The sequence below is a fragment of the Notolabrus celidotus genome, chromosome 5, assembly GCF_009762535.1.
Source record: "Notolabrus celidotus isolate fNotCel1 chromosome 5, fNotCel1.pri, whole genome shotgun sequence".
NCBI lineage: Eukaryota > Metazoa > Chordata > Actinopteri > Labriformes > Labridae > Notolabrus > Notolabrus celidotus.
In genome coordinates this window covers 8,171,368-8,193,844 of record NC_048276.1, presented here as the reverse complement: position 1 = coordinate 8,193,844, position 22,477 = coordinate 8,171,368, and the positions used below count along the sequence as shown (strand labels likewise).

The window sequence follows — 22,477 nt, the reverse complement described above, 5'->3', positions numbered from 1 at the left end:
ACTCAAGATCAAATGGTTACCATAAATGTATTTCATGTGTGGGAAACCTCTTTGATATGAAGCAGCGGGCTCGCCAGGTGTCAAACTAGACAATATTTAAGACTTAACAACTGCTGCCATGGGTGACAGAAACAGAATCCTTGGTTGTTTCCTTTGACTGTTTATCTCTTTACCTCTTATTATTATATGTGTGGAGAAATACCAAAAAGGTCATAAGATATAACTGTTTATCTTATGTTTTTAACTATTTTTAGTGCTATTTTTAGTGCTGTCTTTATCTCTAACTCTTTATCTTTACCCTTTTTTTATTTTATTATTTAAACTATTTATATTCCTGTTTTATTTTGATGCTTCAACTTATTTTTTACTCATTGTATCTTATTGTTTTAATCACATATATTCCATTGCTATTGTCTGTCTACTTCAAAATCACATTTTTTTCACAATATCGTCCAGGTTTTGTCATTTTTTATATATTTGTTTTATTTTAATATTTCTCTTTTTTATTTATTCTATTATTTTCTTGTTTTCAACTGCTGTAAAGCATTAATTTAATCTGATTTGTATGAAAGCTGCTTTATAAAGCTTGATTGATTCATTGAAGGTTGGTCCTTTTCTCAGACTCCCCTTACATTTTTCAGTGATATCAACATCACATGAGAAGTGTTCAAATTCTTCCAGCTGAGAGTGAAATGTTGAAATCGTTCCCCCTCTATGGATATCCTGTGAGTTTCACTTAATGACCCGAATGTTTATTTTCCTCACGGGTGAATAAAACTGCTGGATGAATCTCACAAAGACACATTCAATCAGGATAAAATTGACATGACTTAGATCATAGCATCTCTCTCCAGAAACTTCTATCTGCCAAGTATGAACTAACTGTCCTCCACAGCTTTATGCAATAATACAGGAGAAAAATAACTGAGCACAACAGGATGAAAATCAGGACAGAGACGTCTGTTATTATCCAATTATAAATGAGTTCTGATCGCTTCCAGTATGCTGAAACATGTCATTTCAATCTTATACCTTTGCTGTAATACTAAATTTAACCCATATGTTTAAGTAAATTAAACCAAAACTGGCTACATGTGATGTGAATTGTTTGTTTATGTAGCAGTTTCACAAAATTTAATCAGTTTACCACCCAATAAAACATTTTTAGGAAGTGCCTTCATAGCAGAATCTAAAAACTCAGAACATCTGGGCTTGTAAAATTTGTCTTATGTCATCTTAGGGTTAATTCATTCCATTTCTCAATAACTTAGGTGTTGTTGTGTTGATATAAAGAGCCAATTAATAAAAAACAAAATGTTCTTTTTGCTTAGAAGTAATATGATGCGTCAATTTGTCATGCATAAACACTGTCTCGAAAAATATGGTAATCAAGGGTCTTCTGAGGAACTTTGGGTTTGTGTGGATATTTGCTACCCATCAACCTTTTCATGTACCTGCACATGTAATGTTTCTTAACAGTCATACCCTGCTGTCTTTTACAATCAAGTATCTCATGAAATGTAAAAATCTGCTGTGGAAAATGTTAAAATAGGCTGTTTGTTTTAGAGGAAATCAACACATCTTACCTGAGGCAGCAGTTACAGGTGTTACAAATTACTATATGGAAATATCCAGTCTTGTCCCGTTGGTTTGCAAGTTAACATTTTCACAATGTTATGCTACTGTTATTTCAGTATGACAACTCAAGTTCACTTAAGATAAAGTTTATTGCAGCATACGGTATTGTGTTTGGCGTATGGGCTCCGAACCTCATTACTCAGCATACATTATTTAAATGCAGACATTTAGGAGCAATGAGATAGGACTAACCACCCTCGGAGCCCTCAGGTGGATGCCGGGGAGGAGGTGGGTACAAAGTTTGCACACAGCACTGAGCAGGACAGCAGGAGCACTTGCAAAGCAGAGGCAGAGACAGAGACGGGGAAACATGCAGTTTAAATAGACAGCCAAATGAGGATGTTGAGAAAAGCTGATAGGGAAGATGATGACATGTCAGTATGACTGAGCGCAGCTCGAGTTGTCTGCCTGAACTAGCTTGCAGGCGGCGCTCCATTTTATGCATGTGTTAAGAACACAAACAGAAAAACATTTGTGTTCATTTTAACATTTAAGCACGGTAATTTTCAGACTTAAACATGAATGATATGTTTCAGATTACTTTTAGCTGCATAAATAAATCATTTAAAATCAATTAAATCATCTTTAAATCAATATTTTGAGTCAACTTGTTTGCATATTTAGTTGGCAGCTGGATAGTAGGCACAATATTATATAGTGACTATAATCACAATACATTGTCCCTTACTTATACTGATTGTACAATAGTAATTTGGCCAATAGTCATACTCTTGATTGTATGAAGGTAATGAACAACTTGTTCCTGTACTTCTAAAACTACCCCAGATAAAATCACATCTGGACTAATTTTACTGAAGTTTCACTGGATCCCCTCTCTGGGTTTGACCCAGAGGCTTACCACAATCTTCTGCTGCAGGCTCACAGCCAGACAGCCCTGTTGTCTATCCTCCAATTCTAAATCAACAGCAGCTGACCGTAACTACGGACCTGAATTTAACGGAGCTCAAGGGTGTCGTCTGCAGAGACGAGAGTAAAGTGGCATCCAGGATTCACTCCATGATCGATGGACTGTGGCAGAGGGCTTTCAAATGAGTCACTTCTGCTGATGTCAGATTGTGTATAATGCTTTCTTGTGATATATGGCAGAAGGATGTAATGATGTACGATAGTGTTTACAGTTTTATCTGCAGGATATGCTTGGTTTTTGAGAATTGGTCAAACTAGTGTCAGATATAGTTACACATGACAAGACAACGGAGGTAGCCACTTAAAAACACAAGATATACTAGCAGAGGAAGGAAGACGAGGGACAGCAAGATACAGGGAAGGATGTTTCAACACATAAGAAACTGAGTGAAAGAGACGTCCAACACATTGAAGAAAACAAACACACAACAACCACAAAATGACACACGGGATGGGCTTCGGCTGTGTTACAGGACTGGTTAAGTGAGAACAACATGCTGACTGAAAGATACAGGGAAGATGACCTTAGACAGGTGCTGCTGTGATTTTCTGCTGTTTAAAAAAGGCTGTTGTTTTGACTTTACTGTGAATGAAAATGTTAACTTTAATGTTAGTAATCCATATGTCGGCTAATATGAATTACGTTGCCAACTGTGGGAACTGAAGGACTATTTTTGAAAGCCATATAAATAAATCATATATAAAACATTTAAATCATCTTTTGATCAATCAATCAATCAATCAATCTTTATTTGTATAGCGCCAAATCACAACAAATGTTATCTCAAGATGCTTTTACAAACATAGGAGGTCTAGACCACTCTATGTCAAATTATGAACAGAGACCCAACTTCAAAACAGGGTAAGACTCAGTCTGACCCTACCTTAATCCATCATGAGCATTGCAGATCGCAGTATTTAGCTAGTTACAGCGGCAAGGAAAAACTTCTTTTTAACAGGCAGAACCAGACTCATGTTAGACAGCCATCATGCCTCGACCAAGTTGGGTCTTGAAAGAGGGGGAGTAAGAGAGAGAGGTGATAGTGATCAATACTTAAGGCTGATTTATCCTTCTGCATTGAATCGACTGCGTAGCCTACGCCGGAGGTCCGAGTAGCTCCTCTACCTACGCAGAGGCCTACACACGTGGCTGATATGCATTTCCTCCAAAATGTAGCTTCCTGTAGAATCGATGCGGACCGCAAGCCCTGTGATTGGTCCACTCGGCGGCATTGTATATCCCGCATTTACAGCAATTCTGGCATCCCCGCTCGTTGGCCGCACATCGGCCGTGTATTCCACCTCCTCCTCTCTATTCTTCATGTAATCATGTCTGTATGATGAACAGCAACATGTATCAGCTGTAGATTAACATAACACGCTCTGAATCGCTGTGGAAAAGTAAACAGAGATCATAACGGGGCCGGAAACAGGCGACCGGCTATCAGAGAGACCGCACTGCCCTCAAGCGTTTTGGCGGAGAATAGCTGCGAGACACCGACACATCGACGCACAAGTATTTAGTGCTCATGTCCGCGTCAGCCCCTGCAGTGTAGGTGAGACACAGAAGTATATATCAGCCTTTAGTGTGAACCTGTTTTTATGTTTAGTTGGTAGCCAGGTTGTGAGCAGGATAATTTATAGATAGCAGGTAAATAGAATGCCTTCAGGGTTGACAAGACTCCCCCTCCTCACATCAAGGTTTTGTCTCACCCAGTCTGGATTCTATTTGGCACAATCACCTGCTGACTATACATTATTCCTTACTTAGTATTTACACTTTACACTGTCCAAAAATTAAGAGTAGTCTTCAGGCACAAGTTAGGAAATACATTAATATTTAATGAAGTGCTAATGTATTTTGTATTTCATGTATAATTCTGATATGTAGACTGTATACTTGTCAAAGCAAAACATAACAGAGAAGAGTCAAAGGGAATACTGACTGAAAAACAGAGCAATCAGCCACAGTATGTATTATTAAACCTTGTGAATAAATCACACTTAGCCCTTTTTAAATGTAAGCTCTTTTTAACACATATTTTTGAATGAGTGCTTGTATTGTCAATCACCACAGTGCCTGAGGGACCTTCAGATATTTTAAGTCTACATTTTGCACATTTTCTACATGATGCCTTCCTTTGCGTTCACTTTTCAACGCAGTAACAGTCAGTCCTGTGAAATTATTATTATGTTTGATACTACAGTAATAGAAAAAGAAAAGGCATGTCACATAGCTGAAGTATGACGATGACTTCTGAGACACAACAGACGCTACACGTGCAAACACCCACCCAAAGCAGAGCAGATTCTTCTGTGTGGATATCAGGACGTGTTTGTGCTCCTAGCCAGTAGTAACTCCTTAGAGAGACATATTTATGTGAACTATATGTCTGTGGAGAGAATGATGTCATGCCCTGCCAATGCCCGATGGGAGCAGGAGTCTGATAGGTTGTATTTTGTGTGTGTGTGTGTGTGTGTGTGTGTGTGTGTGTGTGCTTTTTGTGACAGTTTGAATTTGTTATGGTGGTGTTATGAGTGATGATAGAGGGGTGAGTGAATACACAAATGATGCAAAGACAAAAACATGCAAGAGTTTAAAAGAAAAGCAAAGGATGAATGCTGCAAAGTGGTAAAGTTTGATATCAGGAAGTAACATCAAAATTACTTAAGTTAGAGGATTTGAAGAGAGTCTGACCTGGACTCTGACACAGGTAATAGCGAAAACATGGTGGGGATGAAGGAGGACTGAAAGAGGTGTCAAGCGTCCTCTTCTCATCATCTTGGGAGACCTCAGCAGGGGTTGTCTAGGATGCCTGAAGCTAGTGAAGTATCTCATAATGTAACTTCTAACACAAAAGAATGTGTTATTTTAAAAGGACTCCAGGAGACTTTGGTTATTTGTAGAATGGCTCCAGGAGGATTCAGGAATTGCTAAAAAGAAGAACACCTTGCTAATAAGCTAATAATTATGATTGACTGTGACAGTTGGCATCTTTGACATGGTCACTTCAAGGTCTTCAGAGATGGAGTCCAATAATAGCTAATGTTCAACTGGGGTTGAAGAGTCCATATGCGTGTGTTTTGAGGACACCTTCATCCTATTTAAGAAGGAGCATGGAAACATTCGACAGGACGCTTCATCTGACCAAGTCGTCCTCCACGAGCATCCGCGGTGCTTGTTTGATACTGATGCTGTTTTGATTGTAATAAACCTAATTACTATCCAAGCAAGTCATTGTCACGAGGTTCCTTCTACATCTGCACATCATGGGCTGTTAAGATACAACCCTAGCGCTAACAGCACAGCTAACATTGCTTTGTAGCCAGCATGCACATGTTCTCAGAGCTTGACCCAGGGTAGAATCTGCTAATTGTACCACTTACTGCGTGTTCTAACTGAAGTCCGTAGCTGGAGGAAACTGCACTCCACAGTGGGGTGAAATTCTTGCCAGGTTTTGCCTGTTTTCTCATTGATTCATCTTCCAGTGCTTTGGTTTTGGCCTCTGCTTTGGTTAAAGTCATTGCATTGGTCTTGGTGATCGCTTGGGTCTTAAGTTGTTGCTTTGCTTTGGTTGTTGCTTTATCATTTGGCACTTGTCTAGCTCTCATTTTGACATCATTGTGTAATATCTTGTAGAAGGTTAGCCATACTTAACTGCAGCAATTAATCATAAGAGGGGATCTGCTTTTCCTGCACTCACAGCCAGGCCTTGACAAGTTTTTAACACAGAACATGCACAGTGACATCATTCAATACCCACCACGATCACAGGAAGGATTTTCCAAGTGAACAGGGTCGGCAATATCAGAGAAGAAAGCTGGCAGGGTGAGAGAGACGAAAAGAGCCAGACCTGAAAACAGATCCAGGGAGGGATGTAAGGACACAAAGGGAGGAATGCCAAGTGCTCAATGTCACAGTTACTGATAGGAGTGACTAGTCAGAGACATGCACAGCACCTGTTTTATGTATGCACTTTTTCAACAGCAGATGTAAAGGTGCCTGACCCTACACATCTGGACTTGTGGAGCCATTCCTCAGGGTACGATATGGTGGAGAAGTACATACAGGAGCTTTTCATTGAGCAAGACCTCAGTTAGACGGATCATAAAGCTTTAAAAGTTGGCTCTATTTCATTCTTGTCATGAAACTCAGACAAATATTCAACAAGACCTGCTCAGGTCTTCAAAGACTAAATCAGTTTGTGTTTGTTTAAAGCTCCAGAGAGGCACTATCTGTTAGTGTTGATTTTGGCGCCCCCTGTGGTCAAAGAGCGACCTCTTACCTCTTTGCTGATTTTGTGCTGTACTTGTGTAAGCAGTGTTTTTTATTAATAATCTTATACTGCTTTCTTTTAAAAGTATAATGTATCAGTCATTCAGAATGTTATCAGTAGGAAATGTGAAGAACAGGCGTTCCATAAATCACCTCGGCTGACACCAACCCCCACAGCCGGGATTTCAGGCATTACTAATTACAAAAAATAAATAAATCTTGTCTGATTGACATGTTTGCTTTAGCAGGTCACAAGAGGCATCAATATCCATTCCAGTCTGTCCCACCACTAGTAAAAAAAAAACTTTTAACAGGAGCTTCAAATAAAACAGACTGATTTCCATTCATTGGTTTGGCTTGTTTCAACGCATCATTAAAATGTGATCAGTACTTCTTCCATTTTATTCCTTCACTCAGAGCACTGTTTTGTGTCCACAGTCCTTTTCAACAGTCTTTACAGCAGGGCTTCATCAATGTGCTTGGTGCTAAAAACTGCAGTTCCTAAAGTGACCACTTGAAGCTGGTTCTAAAAGCTCAAGAGACCCAATTAACACACATATAAAAATATTTGTTTTTACAGCAGTAATTAACATGTTAACAGTCTGCTGCAAACAAGTATTTTTGGTCTGATTAGCTCATTTTTTTAATGTGCACATGCTGACATTTTTTTGTAACTCTGGTTTTAGGGGCACTCTGAGCTTGGTGAGGTAATCATCACAGTGCAGGGTCAGGTGTGTGTGCTTGATTATCCCTGATTTGGAGCAGGTGTGGGAAGCTTTTATCTACTCTTGGGCTCCAGCTCCCTGCACTGACTCATTAGATCACTGTCTGCGGTAGTGAGAGGTTGCTCTAGTGTTCTCAGCATGGTGTGTCTGCATAAGCACCACATTATTCTTCAGTGTGTCTGGCTTGTTATTTCCAGTTTTCTCTAGAAAATAGTTTAATCCCGAGAGACAAGTTAGTGAAGTAAAAATAATATTTTTTTTTTATGAAGTTACGGTGATGTTGAATTTATGAGGTTGCATTAGATGCCAAAATTTGTTCATGATTTATTGTCAGAGTTTCTTTGGCGCTTGAACTCTACAGGGTGATTGAAGGGTGTCTGACCTGAGCGGCAGCAAAACCTATCCCCCTGTGGAGTTCAGACTCTGGTGGTGGATTTGTTGCCCATGAAGATGTCTTAAGTTGCTGACATGAGTTGATGGAAACTGCAAAAACTTGTTGGTAATGGTGAGATGGTTGATGAAGTCATCTAGGGCTGATGATGCTGAAGGACTGGGTCTCACGCATCAAATGAATGAAAGACTGAAGGAAGAGAGAGCCATATTTGAAATGGGCATGAGGGCAATGAGGGTGTGTTGCAGTGCTATTGAAAAGATTTGACCAGGTGAAGAGAACAGCTGATGACCACATATGATCATAATCACACTCTCTCTCTCTCTCTCTCTCTCTCTCTCTCTCTCTCTCTCTCTCTCTCTCTCTCTCTCTCTCTCTCTCTCTCTCTCTCTCTTATTCTCCTATCAATTCAATTCCATTCAATTCAATTCAACTTGCTTTATTGGCATGAACAAAGAGATGTTGTTGCCAAAGCACATAAGATTTATACACATGCATTACATACGTCTGTGAAGGTTCTCAGTCACCCAGGTCATGGTAATCCAAAGCTTGATCAAGAATTTCTACCAGTCCAGTTGCCTTACGGATCAAGCTTTGGAATACATTACATATATATTCATTCCTCTATCCCTCTTTCCAACCCCAACTCAGTCTCAGTAGATGTGTGTCTAACATGAGTCTGGTCCTGCTGGAGGTTTCTGCCTGTTAAAGGAAGTTTGTCCTTGCCACTGTAACTTGCTAAATGCTGCAAAGTGTTCTGCTCATGGTGGATTAAAATGAGATCAGACTGAGTCCTATCAGTATGATGTTGGGTCTTTGTTAATAATATAACAGAGCACGGTCTAGACCTGCTCTGTTTGTAAAAGTGTCTTGAGGTGACGTTTGTTGTGATTTGGCGCTATACAAATAAAGATTGATTCATTGATAATGAATGAACAATGAAAGCACGCAGGGTATAGACTTCCTGACTGATCTTATGCTAGAGCTTAATTTGTTGTCACTTAGCCTCTTTTCAAGCCCCTTTGTGTTATCTTTGATGGTATCCCTGGCCACCTTTATGTTTCGTATAAAGAGTGAGTTTTAGATGGTTAAAGTCCCCTAGCTGGTCGAGAATAGCACTTATAGTCAGATTGGATACATGTTGGTTACAGTGAAATGGAAAGAGAGGAATCAAAATGTCAAACAAAACATCTGCTGATTAATCCACTCCTTCTTTCTATATGCATTATATGTGGCAACCCTATAAGGCAACATCTGACAAAGAGCTACATTTATTTGCAAGAAAAAAAATGGCCCCTGAAAAACTAAAAAAATATGGTATTTAAAAAAAATCTGACCTTAGGTGAATCACACTGTATCTGAGTCAGAGTGAATCTGGATGATCTTATGGAAATAACGTCAAATCTAATATGAAAAACATCACACTGACAGATCATAATGGTTTATCTACGTCATGCCTATTATTTACCTAATACGTGGAATGTGAATTGGTAGAGAAAATAATTACATATCTACACTAAAATGCTACACATGCTCTTTGACTCACACGAGTCCAGGTGTAAGATTTCCTTTTTGGGATAACTAGATGTTGAAATCACAGCTGACTGTAAAAACATACCACACAGGTTTATGCAAACCTACGCACACTCCTACTCTCCCTTGTGTCTTTCTTCATCTGTGTGTTAGTTCAAATGTTTCCTTTCATGTGTTTCCAGGCCTCATAAATCAACTCACCGCCTCAGAACATTTTCACACATTGGCTTCCCACATCAGTAAACTGTGGAGTTTTAAACAATGTGTCTGCAGGGGTAATGAGTGAAATGTGATTCGGCGTGTAGTGGGATTTATCAAGACCTGCACTCTTCTCACCAACCAAAACAGTGTAAGCTTGAGCTTTATCAAAGCGAGTCTCCTGTCCAGCATGTGATTGTTTCAAGGCATCTGTTTTTGGAGAAGGGAACTATTTAGATCCAGTCTGTTTTCTGGAATTACAGGATTTCACACACTGATTTCTGTCATCTCGTTGGCATTGAATTCAGTTCAACAGATGATGTAAGTCATGTTGATTGGTATAAAGACAAAGACTCACAACTGGGACACATCCATCTTCAAGTTCTACATAAAACAGATGGCCTGGAGTTGTAGACCTTTCACATGAGCTACATGTGTTCTTGATATGGAGATTATCTTTTCTGTTTTGCATCCTATCTTCTGCCACGGGCCTGTCACGGAAAACACTGCATTGTCTTTGCAACACACAACAACAGGCTATTTATTGTGCGCAGCTGCATCTGTTTCTCTGAGGGTTTTGATTCTTTTGCCACCACAATTGTATTAATGCTATTAATCTTCATGAATCTAAAATCAGAAACAGCTCTTTAACTAAGAACAGACAAAAAGTAAGAAACTGCAGAAAGATTTGCCCCTCTGGTCCAGTGGAAATTTGGCCTCAGCCTCAGCACAAGCAGCAGCTGTTCTGTCTAGCATATAGTGTGAGCACATTTTACATGTCTTGGATATGGATGGGGACTTCTGCTGGAATGTAGCTGTATGCATCCAAGAAATCTGTTATGGTTACATCCCCCAAAAAAAAAAGTCTGCAGAGAACTGTGGAAAGATGTCAACTTGTACTTTGAGTGAGTAAATTAAGTTATGAAGATCAGTGTCCAACATATGAGTACTACCGTGACACAACAAACAAAATAAATCTTTACCCAAATAAAAGCTTTGCTGTCAGTTATTGTTTGGTCGGGTACGTTCAGTTCTGTTCAGTTTTTGTTTTGGAAACATATTCTGTGTTATTTGCTATATCTGAAAGGCCTCAAACTAAATCACGTATTTGTTTAAACGCTTTGTTTTCTGGTAATTTAAACAATCTTTCTGAAAAACTGCCTGTGACCTCATCCATGCCAGCTCCACACCTCCAATTGGCAAAGAAGCAAGGCAGATAATTCAGAATGTTGATGATCTGGACTTTCAGTTTTGTCACATCCAAGTTGCTTAAGTATGAAAGAGGCTCTATGACTTTCATTTTAGTTAGATAAGAGAATTTAGGACTTGTTATTTTATTTTATGTTATCTCAGCCATTAACAAGTTAATCATGATCCAATTAAGGTTGAACTTTGACCCTTTTCTTTATTGTGTGCAATTTTGTCCCTTTCAGCACACTGTAGATAAGCCACCACAGCGTATTCCTGTCTAATGCTACAGCCATAATTAAAAATAATGACACCACTACACAGTTGAGTGTCATATATCACTTTAAAATTCTCACAGGATGAAAATATCACTGCAGTGCTTTGAGTTTAAGCTTCCAACTCGGATGTAAGTATGCAGGTGCAGCTTAAAGGGCTGATGTTAGTAGCAAACCACGTCTTACAAGCCAACAGAGCTGTATTTAAGAATGAATCACCACAGAGCTGATGAGGTTGTAAATTGTTTTGCATGTACCTCTGCATATTTCTTAATGTGCCACAGTGTTATCTCTTAAAATCAATTATAATACAATAAACATTGTATTTTCGCGATTAAGCACATTGAAGCTGTCTCCAACCTCTCGGTCATGGTTTCGGATCACACTGGTGTAGCAGCTGCTGCTTTTCTTTGAGTAATCAATCTGAAAGTCAAGATCATAAACTAAATTTTATTGCATTTATTTGATTCCCAAATTAAGACACTGGTAAGAATTGCTTTATGATGTTAAAACAGAATTAAAAACTATTGTGAAATGCAAAATAATAATGTATGTTGTACATCGTTGATTTTGATGTATTCTTGAGTCTTTTCCTGGATGCAATGTGTTAGTAGATTTTCCTTTTGATTTCATCTAGATAATTACTTTGGTTTTTTGTTTTTTTTCATTTCATTGTTCACTAATTACATCAAGCCGCACCTGAAATTGTTGTAATGTCATAGTTTCATCTGGACAGATTGTTATTTTTTTGCTGCAGGCTAATAAGCTGTGAGATGATTAACCAGTGTTAATGTTGACAATTTTAACAAATGAGATTTGAATCCCCAGGAAAGAGAACTTTAAACCAAGCAGGCTAACAATCAAACCACACTGAGCAGCCTCCCAATGGACACAGCTGAACTGGGAGTAACAGTTTGATGATAGCAAATACAGCACCAAGGTGTTTTATAACAACTGTGGAAATAACTTACACCATGGATTATATAAGGTATAATAATCACTGTACTTTATTCAAAAAGAACACAAACAAACGATAATAACTCTGGCTGGAGTTGGACTATAATGGCTGGGATCACGCTCTGTGGCCGACCAGTAAAGCTTAAAAGTTTCATAATTCATTAGAAGAAAGTTACAGAATCACGTGTACTGTATAATCAGACAATATCACCGATGATTGCTGGGTATTTAAAATCTATCAAGCAATCAGTTCAATGCCATATTACTCCACAAAAACAAAAAAATAATATGCTTAAGGGAAAACATTTGCTGTGTTTCCATGGACCACTAATAATCGGAACAATCGCTTCATGTAACTCTATTGGAGTAGACTGATCCGAACCTGTCATTAGGAAAGCATTTTTATTCCAATCAGAAAGGAGAGTGTGTGCTGATCTAACTCAAACTCTTGATCCAATCATTTTCTCCTGGTTGTGGTGAATTACTTCTCACCGTGCATATCTGTCCCATGTGACGCAACATGAAGGTTTCTCTGCACTCTCTTGGTATGTACCCACTGCATGCAACCTATTCGCCTATAAACTTGTCTCTTTAGGAGTCGCTTCAATCCAAAAAGCTTCACTGAAGAGTTTTCCGATCAACAGCATACCTCTAAGAGTAAATTACAAAGTTGCTTGGTTGGCATCGATATGTATCCCAGCATGCAAATCAGCTGCTTGCATTACAAAGTGAATTATTGTGAAATACATAGGGATAAAAACCAAAACTATTCTTTTCAGTACATGAAAAAGGTCAATTCTGGACAAATAAAAGGTAGAATAAATATAAAACAGACATCCAAAGTCACAGACTCGAGAGACAAGTAGCATGAAATGTATGAGGTACAGCAAGGGGCGAGTAATATCTGGAAGAGCCAAGAAATAGTGTTCATTAATGACGCATGCTGCAGGAACAGCTTCTTCCTCTTCTGCTAGATTAAACTGGTTTGATAACTCTGCAAAAATCAAAATGGTTTTATTCTGATTAAATGCTTAAAGCACGTCTCAATTGGATAATTTGATATAGCATCCATGTAAACAGAGAAGTGGTATCTCATCAGAGTGATTATAGTTGGGTTAAAGAAACATCCAAATCAGTGTTGTTTGGCTTTAGACTTTCTTCGATGTCTGCAGCACAAGAACCTAAAAACTGCAAACGTAGAGTACAGCAGCACAGCTACTGCAGCCATCAACACAAGCAGCACATCTAAAGAGTGGTATGAGTACCACGGCATCTTATAGGCTTCTGTGCGGAGGTGACGAGCCCCTTTATGGCGCATCACATACTCCACCCAGAACACAGCCTGTTCCATGGGCGCCATTGGCTGGTCTCTGTGCAGATGTGACATCCTCTGAATGTTCTGTCGGTAGCTGTCCTGATGAAGCACTTCATTCAGGGCTAGCTCAAAACTGCGGGCGTTGGCGTAAGCTAGCTCAAGGATCTTCCCCGCTCCCCTGTCCTGCAGACGCAGAAGGTTGTCAAACTGGTCGAAGAACAGCGGTATGCCGAGCACAGGGACGCCGTGGTAGATGGCCTCCTGGACTCCATTGGTGCCTCCGTGAGCTACAAAGGCTTTAATCTGTGGGTGGCCCAGGAGGTCCTTCTGCGGCATCCACTCCACTATGAGGGTGTTATTGCCCAAAGTAGAGGGTCGCTTTCCTTTGTGCTTCCATATCACCTGATCAGAAAATCAAACATTACAGATTTAGTCAGACGCACAATATCATGATGCTGATGCTGCAACATGTGTCCAATTGTAGATTACTGAATAAAGGCATTAACTATGATATCTGTCATATAACTTTCATAAACTGTAGAATAAATGGACGTAGTATCCGTGACGTCACCTATCTGTTTCTGAAGCGCTGTTTTGAAGCCTATCATTGGTGGGTGCCATATTGGAAATGCTGAACTCAACTTAACTTCGTCTGAGCTAGTGTGCAGTAAAGAGGCGGGCTTTGAGCCTCCTTGCTTAAAGTTAGTGTCCCTGCCTGTCAATCAAGTCAGCTGTGCCTCTCATTCTGGAAAACTCTTAATCTTAATATCTTCTAAACTGCTGCAATTGGAAAAATTCACTTCCAGTAAAATGTGTGCCGTTAGAGAAATTAGCTATTCAGACTACACTCATTTTTTGCACCAGGCTGTAAACATTTTTATTTCTGCTATTAAGATCAGCTTTTTTCAATGTGTGTGTATGTGGTTTCCGGTACATCTGGAGCCAGCCTCAAGTGGACACTCGAGGAACTGCAGTTTTTAACACTTCCACATTGCCTTTAATTTTCGCGCCCAGAGGTCGGCGCTTGATAACTTTATACTGGGATTTAAATTATGATATTTGTATGAACACCTGTAATGATCAAAAATGCTTTACATGCATGTAATGAACCCTGAGAAATTACAACAACAGAGAGAAGGACAAAGTTCTAACAAGGTGATTTTTGTCAACTCTGAGTCCTTGATTTACAGCATCCACCCTATTGGTTGTTTACTTCTTCTTAAATTCAGTCGATCGTTCAGACTTCCCGGCAGGTCACCAGTCTGAGAGGTCTGACACACACAATCATCATGCAATCATCTAAATGTCATGGTGGGATGTCAGCTCAAACTGTACAAGTGAACTGTTCATGATGCACAACCAGTTATGTGCTCACGCCTGAGGGGAAGCTCCTCAAAACCTTAATTTGTGGTTTGAATTAGATTGCACAGGTCATCGTGTTATGGCTGATGTGGTGTATATCTAACAGCAGTCCACATGTCGTGTCGCCATGCTGCTTTCTACAATGGCAACATGCCATTTTGTGCAGGCACTATCAGGGAAAATAAAAGCCCTGAAGCTGGGGGATCGACTCTTGGCTCTGCTTCCACTGTGTGAGAGTGTACTGTGAGCACATGCCAGAAATTCATCTGACCTGTAGGAGCAGCTGACCGAGCTGTGATCAACCCTCCTAACCCCCTGTGCACTGCATGGCAAACAATGCAGGATTGAGCACATTTTTGGCGCAAATTCAAAATCAGTTGTGCAATATAATGGGGTCAAAATCAGTCTGAATTAGTACAGTGTATGTCTGGCTCACACAAGGCTAATAATCTTATATTGTTATGTTTTTTTGTGGATCAGTTGACACATTACTATCTCCTCTGAGTCAAACACACAGCACTTAAAACTGCATCACTGATCACATCTTACCTTCTGTGGCATCTTGGCAAACACGCTGGCAAATTCATCTGCAAGGTCTTCGGGCAAAGCATTCACCAAAGTTCCCAGAGTCATGATGATCACTCCGTGCTCCCCGGCACTCTGAACAAAATCCTCCAGGTCTGCTGGCAAAGGCTGTGCTGGTTTGCACTGAAACCCTCCTATGTAGACGACATTGGGCATCGTGGGCCGGGGAAAGTCAAACACGAAATCTGACCTGAAAAGCCAAATGTCTGCTTCCTGAAGAAGCGAGATGATGGTGCATCCACCCTCAATATATTTATCACAGAGGGGATTATATGCTGGCTCTGCCATAGTTCTTATCTGGTACTCAGCGACACTGTGGAAAAGTACGTTCTTGACCCTCTGGATGAAGTCCATTTTGTCCGTTAGACCTGATCCTGGTGCTGGGATATAAGAGAAGGGTGTGGGGGCAATTAAATAGTGGCCTTCCCCTGCAGGGATCCAGCGGACATTGAGGACCAAGGGAAGTTTGAGAAACTTGGCAAGTACGACACCTGATGCAATGGCTGGGTCAGTGAGTACAACATCATATTTGGCATCCAGTAACCTTTTGACCATATTTTCATCATCAAAGATTCGAGCGACAACATCCACCCACATTCTATGGACTTCTGTGACCATCACAAGAAAATCCTTGATGAGCTTGAGGACAGTAAGCGATGAAGCTCCCTCCCTTTGCACCTGTGAAAAAATGTTGAAAAGCAGCAGTGAAAAAAAGGTTCAGTTGGTGAATTAATGACCAAAGATTCAAAATGACTTACCCTTATATTCTCCTTTACAAAGACTTCAAAAAAGTCCTCCATACCCACATCCATCTCAAAGCTGATGGATGTGTAGAGGGGAGACTTTTCTGCAATGTACCAGCTGTTGGCAGCTCTGATCACTGTCAGGTTGTGTCCCTTGGCATGGAGCTCCTCTAACAGGATCTTCATGTTGATCCAGTGGCTCCCATCTACAGGAAACACCAGAATGTTCCCTCCATCGCAAGGTGGAGTGAATGACATCAGACACACGCTGAGGAGTACTACTACTCCACACACGCGCTGAAACGGCATGGCCCCTAAAACAAGAAAAGACAGAAAAATTACTCAAATTTACTCCATTAAATTGCAGAAATGTGCTCTACAAGTGTTTTTAAAGTCACTCACCCATGATCAGGAGTTGCTGCAGCAGCCGTCTAACCCACAGTCTGATGGTTGATCCTAAGATGCCTCATATGTTTGAGGTCAAACTCCGCTGCCAGACGGTCAGTCCCTTCACAGGTAAATGAGTTACCATGTGTCACATAAGCTATGACGCTGCAATTTATGCTCTACAACTAATAAACACTGATTGGTTCCTCTTTATCCTGCAGTTAAAGTCTTGTTAGTGCATTTAGTGATGTTGTTAGCTCACTGGTAGTAAACCTGTGAAGTGGTTTGGTGAATGTGTTTCTCTCCGTCAAGCAGGAACAATGCTCGCCTCAGAAGAACCTGTGACCTCTTTCATAAGATTATTAGAGGGACTTATGCAATAATAACACACGGCTGCTGTTTTGAGATGTCGTGCAGCTTTTCTCCAGGTTTCTGAGCAGGAGGTTTACTTTCTACAAGTTCAGTCAACTATAGCTGCCAGATGAATGTAGGTTGCAGGTCGCAGGCATGAACTCAGTTGATCTGAGGCATGTAGTTCTTATGTCAGCAGACATGAGCTGTCCAGACCATTTGCTGGAACCTACACTAACTGCAGACACTATCATTGCTATACTGTTACATGCTTTCTATTTCTTTCGCATTAATGTACATTTCTAACACTTGTGCATTAAGAAGCATGTGCATGTTATTTTAACACATTAATATGACTGGGTTTTATCAACATGCTCCTCAAACTAGCCGCTTTACATGTCCTTTTAGAACAGTACTAGGAAAAACAGCTTTCTCTTATTCTGAGCCTGACTCCTGGAAAAAGTTCTTGAAGTCAGTGCTCTTTTTGCCTTTTGGACATTTTAGAAAGTTTGTTTTCAAACCTCCAAATTTCTGTTTTTAATAGTTGTCCATTTATATGAAGTATTTTAATCATTAAACCCTGTTAACATTTTCAGTATATTCTAAGCTTTATCTTATTCCCCGGGTTGTATTCTAACTTTGAAATGTTTCTACTTTCACGTCAAGATATATCCCTCGGTTGACAATTTCAATACACTTTTATTTCTGTGATAAAAATTGAAAATTCTTTACTTTAACCCTCCTGTTATGTTCGTTTCTCTGGAACAGCAATAATGTTCCTGGGTCAATTTGACCCGGGGCATATTCAATTATCAAAAAGTGTCAGAACCCCAAAAAATCCCAATACACATTTTTTTTAATCTAATTTTTAGCTCCATTACTAACCATTTAAATCAAGATTTAGTGCATTGGTGTTTTTTAATTCTCACAGATCATGGTTCAATGAGGATAACTCACTCATTTTTCATTAAAATGAATTTTAAAACTTTTCAATGTACATTGGAATCCCTAATTATAAATACAATAGTTTTACATGACATAGATTTTTGTTTATTTTATTTTACATTTGGATTTTGGGGATTTTTTATGAAGTGATGTTGATAAATTAACACGACACCTCTTCTGTCACATGCTGCCCAGATTTTTATGCTGCATTTAGCTGGTTTGGAAGGCATGTATTGCCTAAAATAGTCTTTAAAAAGGGTCAATTTGACCCGCAACATAACAGGAGGTTTAAGTTTTTCTAATTCCTTGTACTTGTGCAGTCTTATACGAATTGTACAATACATCCTGTAAGATTGTGGAAACTTCACAAAGAGAAAAAGCAGTTGATGCAGCATGTGGACAACACACAGTAGTATCCAGGCTACAGTCCTGTTTTGGGAGACCTATAAATACAAGTTACAATAGTCACTCCAGTTTGAGAAACAGAGAATGATAAACAAGTCGCGGATTATTGTGTCAAATAGCTGGCGTTTTTGGAACTTTAAGTTCACAAATGAGAAAGATCAGCTGCGTCCGCATATGTAGGCACATCATTACATTTTTCTTGTGCTAAACAAAGGACAGCACTGAAGTATGTCTGCACCACATTCTTGTGATTAGTTACACAGCATGCATGTATTTATGCAATTCTCGGTGTTGTGATACCATGCTGCTATATACTGTATTTTAGTTCCCACATTACCATGACTCTCTTGTCCTGAGGCCACTTTTGCTTCTTGTGTTTTCACTAGTTTCCTCAAACAGACTGAGGAGGAAAACAATCCCTCTCTTTCCTTAAGGCGGTAAAAACAAAGCACACATTGGGTGGCGTCTCTGCTGGGTCCTAATGCTCGCCCTTTTCTGGGTACCCCTCATTCTTCACGGGATACATAAACCTGAAGGGGTAGAGGAAAAAGATCTCTAATAGCAGGTGCACAGAGACCTATAAAATTGCAGTGTTAGCTATTTTGCAAGGAAGTTAGCCTGAAGGAGGGAACATTCAATAGTTATCTGCTTCACAGACCGTCTGCTTTAAAATCCATCACTCTCTACACGGAACAATCCGAGCAGCAGGCCAGTGTTTAGTCTGTGCTAAATTGGATGATGGAAACCAAATTTTTAACAATATATCATCATATGAGCTGGAGTATGTTTCCATATGGAGATACGATGTGCAGTGTTTCAACCATAAACATTTCTCCCCGACTCACAGGTTTTATTTAACAACCTGCCACCCTTAACATCCACACTTGGGTGGGGAAAGTGTAGGTCACTGCCAAAGTGTCAGGATGGGGATAGTTTAATACGACTTTTCCACATTCATGACTCAACAAGTGAAAAACACAAAGTCACAAAGTTGACAGGAACACAGATGTGAAGTTCCTAACAGTCAGAGACAGAAAAGCAGTTGGTGCATGTGAGATATGGAATAAGCAATTTCCGAGCCTCAATCTAACATACAGTTTTTGGCAAATCATGCAACTGTTTTGTTCCGGTTACATCAGGCTTTTTAAAGCTGCAGCAGAAAATCCATTTCATCATCCGACTGTAAAAAGCTTCTCCCATGTATGATTCAAAGAAGTGGTTGCAAATTGTCTGGAGCAGGAAGAAATCCAGGGACATTTTCTTCCACAACAAAAGTCCATCATCTGTTAGTTTGTCGGAGGTGGAAACAGGGCTCTTAAATCTCCCATCCCACACCCAGTGGTGGTTCTGGGGAGGGGCCAACAGGGGCCAGTGCCCCTGCAAAACTGAACCTGGACCCCCCTGTGGCTCACCCTCCACACCGAACAAATATTATACAATAAAAAAGCTTCGGTATCGCGCCGATGTTACAGGCGGAACACATACGTGGTGCACTTGGTTCCAGTCCCTTAGAGTGCTAAGGGACTCATGTTGAGTGTAAACAGCCAAACAGCTGCTGTCAGTCTGCATTTTGATATAGTACACAGTATTATATATGTCTAGTATAAAGGGATGCACTGATGTTTTGCCAGTTTGTTCTCAGCCGGTCCTCGCCCTTCTCAGTCTCTTTTGTCAGGGTTGAATGTGTCCCTCTGACAACACCCTTGGCCCCAGCCTGCCCCAGTAAAATTGGTCTAGAACTGCCACTGCCCACACAACAAGAGCTAGACTCTATAAGGGTCATTTTCCCCTCCATGAAAACACTTGTTACTTCAGCTGGTGGATGCAGCATTTAGCTTCTGCACTGGATGTTTTAACGCTTAAATGCAAGGCTGTCAACACCTCTTCTATTACAAACGACATGCTTCATAGGACTTTAATATAGCTCATAATCACTTCGTGCAAACTGATGTTTAATTCCCCCCCTGCAGCAAAGAGCAGACACCACAGGAAACTGCTCCCCATCAGCTTTCATAGTGTGCGTGTGCCTTATTTTTCCAGGTGTTTCCTTGATTTAAGCTGTCTATCTTAGACCATCTCAAGGAAGGAAAACACACCCAGTACAGCAGACAATGATATGTCACACAGTAGGTGTTAAACACTCTGTTCATCATCAGCTGTCAAATAATTTATATGAAGTATCTGCTTCAAAATGATTAACAGCCCAGTGTACACAACCATACAGGCATTAAAGCGCAAACCTGCTCAGCCGTGCAAGAGTCTGACGTGTCGTATATCTTCTGTAACAGCCGAAGTCTGAATAAATAAAAGTTGCCATTGCAATATAAAGAGTTATTTTTTTAGATACACTCTGCACAAGCCATTCTCATTTGTCAGCAAGGTTCTGGACAGGATAATGGCCATGTGGAAACCCCGGGATGTCTGACTCATGCATCACAGAGGGGTCTCTGCAGCCCCACACGAGAAGAATGAGACAATGGATGGAAACACGGAGAGCAGAGATCATGAGAGCAGATGGAATCAGAAGAAGTTTCCCACCTCGTGTGTGTGTGTGTTTTCATGTCATTCATTCACTGTCCTGTTTTACTGTATTTCTGCTTTTCCGTTCGAGACTGCATTGGCAAAGCCTTTTGTTATAAAAACAAGTTTTATCGCAGTTAAATCAACATGTTGAGACTTGTTGCTCCAAGACTTTAAAGTAGAATTCACTCTTTGGAAATACTGTATAATCAAACTCATGTAACAGAGTCAGTACCATTACTGATAAAAAAAATACAGAAAACAAAGATGCACAGTTGTGAGCTGCTCAATTTCATGTTCATTGTAAGATTTGTGAAATGGATGGATGGATGGATGGATGGATGGATGGATGGATGGATGGATGGATGGATGGATGGATGGATGGATGGATGGATGGATGGATAAGTTGATGGATGGATGGATGGATGGATGGATGGATGGTTGGTTGGTTGGTTGGTTGGTTGGTTGGTTGGTTGGTTGGGTGGGTGGGTGGATGGTTGGTTGGGTGGAGGGATGGATGGATGGATGGATGGATGGATGGATGGATGGATGGATGGATGGATGGATGGATGGATGGATAAGTGGATGGATAAGTGGATAAGTGGATAAGTGGATGGAAAAGTGGATAGATAAGTGAATAGATAGATCCAATGTATGGATAAGTAGATGGATCCATAAATGAATGGATGAATAAGTGGATGGATGGTTTCAAAGAACTTGTATGATCAAAATATACCTTAACAATAACAAGATGACCTGTAAGGCAGGGTTTTTACTTTACTGAGGTTAAAGTAATTACTGATAGAGATGTTTTATTCAAAGAAGCTTTCATTAAATTGACAAGCCTCAAGTTCTACCTCAATCTGAATAGTTCACAAAGAGCAACCCAAAGAGAGAGCCCTGCCTAAATCATGTTGGAGTGAGTGAATGGAGGGGATGAGGTTTGATGCATTTTAAGAGTTGTTGTTGTGTTTGGCAGGGAATGATAACTTTTTTTTAGAAACCCCACCTGAAAACAACAAAAGTGTCAAGAGGTTCCTCTGATTCCAGAGGCCTGGGAGGGCAGAAACACTCTGGCAACGTCAAGTGGAAAAGATGTGCAACTTTACCAAAAGTTAAGCCAGGATTTTTATCAATTAATTCAAACTGTCTGTTTGACAAATGGCATCGCTAAAGGCAAAAACAAACACAGTAAGTACTCACAGGTCATAAAAGAGTCAGTCTAATCCATAAATATTACTGTTACCTCAGAAAGACGGTATCTGGTTGTGTGCTTTCTGCAGAATTAAACACAATTTGATCAAACAAATTAAGTCAAAAGGAACCGTGTTTCTCTAAGGTCTTTACAAGTTTAAAGCTGCAGCAGAAAAAGGCATTGTAGACGGTAAAAGGTCTTTGGATTAACACTACATTTCTCATCTGATAAGAAGAAAGTGGGTGTATTTCAAAATGTTAGACTTGATTAATCATCACTTGAATCACTGTTGTAGGGTATTTTTAACTGGAATTCACCTAGTTCCTTTGTAAAACACCAAATATGGACACATCAATCTGGCCAGACATGTAGAACCTCAATCAGTGTCACCTCAGTTGAACGATCTCTCACACATTCCTCTGTTCACTTCTTTTCCCATATATCTGATGAATAGAGAGCAGGTATACACTTGCCAAATGACTCGCCCATTACAGTGACATTTGGTGTGTGTGTGCTGAGCTCTTCAAGTTTCCTTGAGGTGGAGACGGTGATGATCTCAGT

At 40.1% G+C, this 22,477-nt stretch overlaps 1 protein-coding gene across 1 annotated transcript; it reads right to left on the bottom strand.

Moving 5' to 3' along the window:
- Positions 1–12,135: 12,135 nt before the first annotated feature.
- Positions 12,136–18,603, bottom strand: ugt5d1 (UDP glucuronosyltransferase 5 family, polypeptide D1). Its single transcript, XM_034683003.1, has 5 exons — positions 18,539–18,603; positions 16,516–16,621; positions 16,129–16,427; positions 15,335–16,048; positions 12,136–13,825 (listed from the first exon to the last, which is right to left on the bottom strand). The coding sequence occupies exons 2-5, from the start codon at positions 16,517–16,519 to the stop codon at positions 13,241–13,243; spliced, it is 1,602 nt and encodes a 533-aa protein (XP_034538894.1). The 5' UTR covers positions 16,520–16,621; positions 18,539–18,603; the 3' UTR covers positions 12,136–13,240.
- Between the last annotated feature and the right edge of the window lie 3,874 nt (positions 18,604–22,477).